Raw genomic sequence first — 986 nt, 5'->3', positions numbered from 1 at the left:
GTGCTCATCCATCCTTCCCTCTCATCCCCCTTTCCCAGGAGAAGGAGAAGAAGTACATGCTGCCCCTGGATAACCTGAAGATCAGGGATGTGGAGAAGGGATTCATGTCCACCAAACACGTCTTCGCCATCTTCAACACGGAGCAGAGGTGTGGGATCCCCCCGGGATCCCGGGATCCCGGGGGCAGGGGGATGCCTTCCATGGATTTTCCCTTCCCTCCGAACCCCGGCCCCGCATCCGTCTCCTCCGAGTGAGGGAGGGGGGGTTGTTCCTCCGGAGGAAGCAGCGGCTCATCCAGCGTTTATCCTGGGATTCCATCGGGATTTGGGGCTCCAGGGATCCCCCCCGACCCCCGGCTCTGCTCCTTCCCCCCAGGAACGTGTACAAGGATCTCCGGCAGATCGAGCTGGCCTGCGATTCCCAGGAGGACGTGGACAGCTGGAAAGCCTCCTTCCTCCGGGCGGGAGTTTATCCCGAGAAAGACCAAGTAAACCCCCCCCCCCCCAACATCCCGATCCCTCGGGAGCAGGGGCTGCCCCTGGCAGAGGCAGCTGGAGGAGCAGGGAGCCCCCAGCTTGGCTCCCACGCTCCTGGGATACCCTGGAAAATGCCGGGAAGAGGATGAAATTCCCGCAGGACGGGAGCGGGGACCGGGAATGACGCGGAGCCAGAGGGGTCTCTTCCCGGTCCCTCCCCGATCCCGGAGGTGACTCATTCCCTGCTTTCCTTCCCCCCCGAGCAGACGGAGAGCGAGGACGGGGCGCAGGAAAACACCTTCTCCATGGATCCGCAGCTGGAGCGGCAGGTGGAGACCATCCGGAACCTCGTGGACTCCTACGTCGGGATCATCAACAAATCCATCCGGGACCTCATGCCAAAGACCATCATGCACCTCATGATCAACAATGTGAGCGGGGTGGGGGCGAGGGACCACGGGAGGAGGGGATGGAGAGTGGGAGAAGGGGATGGAGAACGTGGGAAAGGGG

General features: G+C 62.7%; 1 protein-coding gene across 1 annotated transcript; it reads left to right on the top strand.

Moving 5' to 3' along the window:
* Positions 1 to 30: 30 nt before the first annotated feature.
* On the top strand, positions 31 to 907 carry LOC113942345 (dynamin-2-like; the record flags this gene model as incomplete). Its single annotated transcript, XM_027633487.1, has 3 exons — positions 31 to 148; positions 376 to 487; positions 743 to 907. Coding segments are annotated over exons 1-3 (369 nt in total), but the record flags the coding sequence as incomplete, so codon positions are not given.
* Between the last annotated feature and the right edge of the window lie 79 nt (positions 908 to 986).

The sequence above is a fragment of the Corapipo altera genome, unplaced genomic scaffold (genome assembly GCF_003945725.1).
Source record: "Corapipo altera isolate COAL_440 unplaced genomic scaffold, ASM394572v1 58074, whole genome shotgun sequence".
Lineage (NCBI taxonomy): Eukaryota > Metazoa > Chordata > Aves > Passeriformes > Pipridae > Corapipo > Corapipo altera.
Note: the sequence above shows the minus strand (reverse complement) of the source record. Positions and strands in the feature narration are given on the sequence as shown.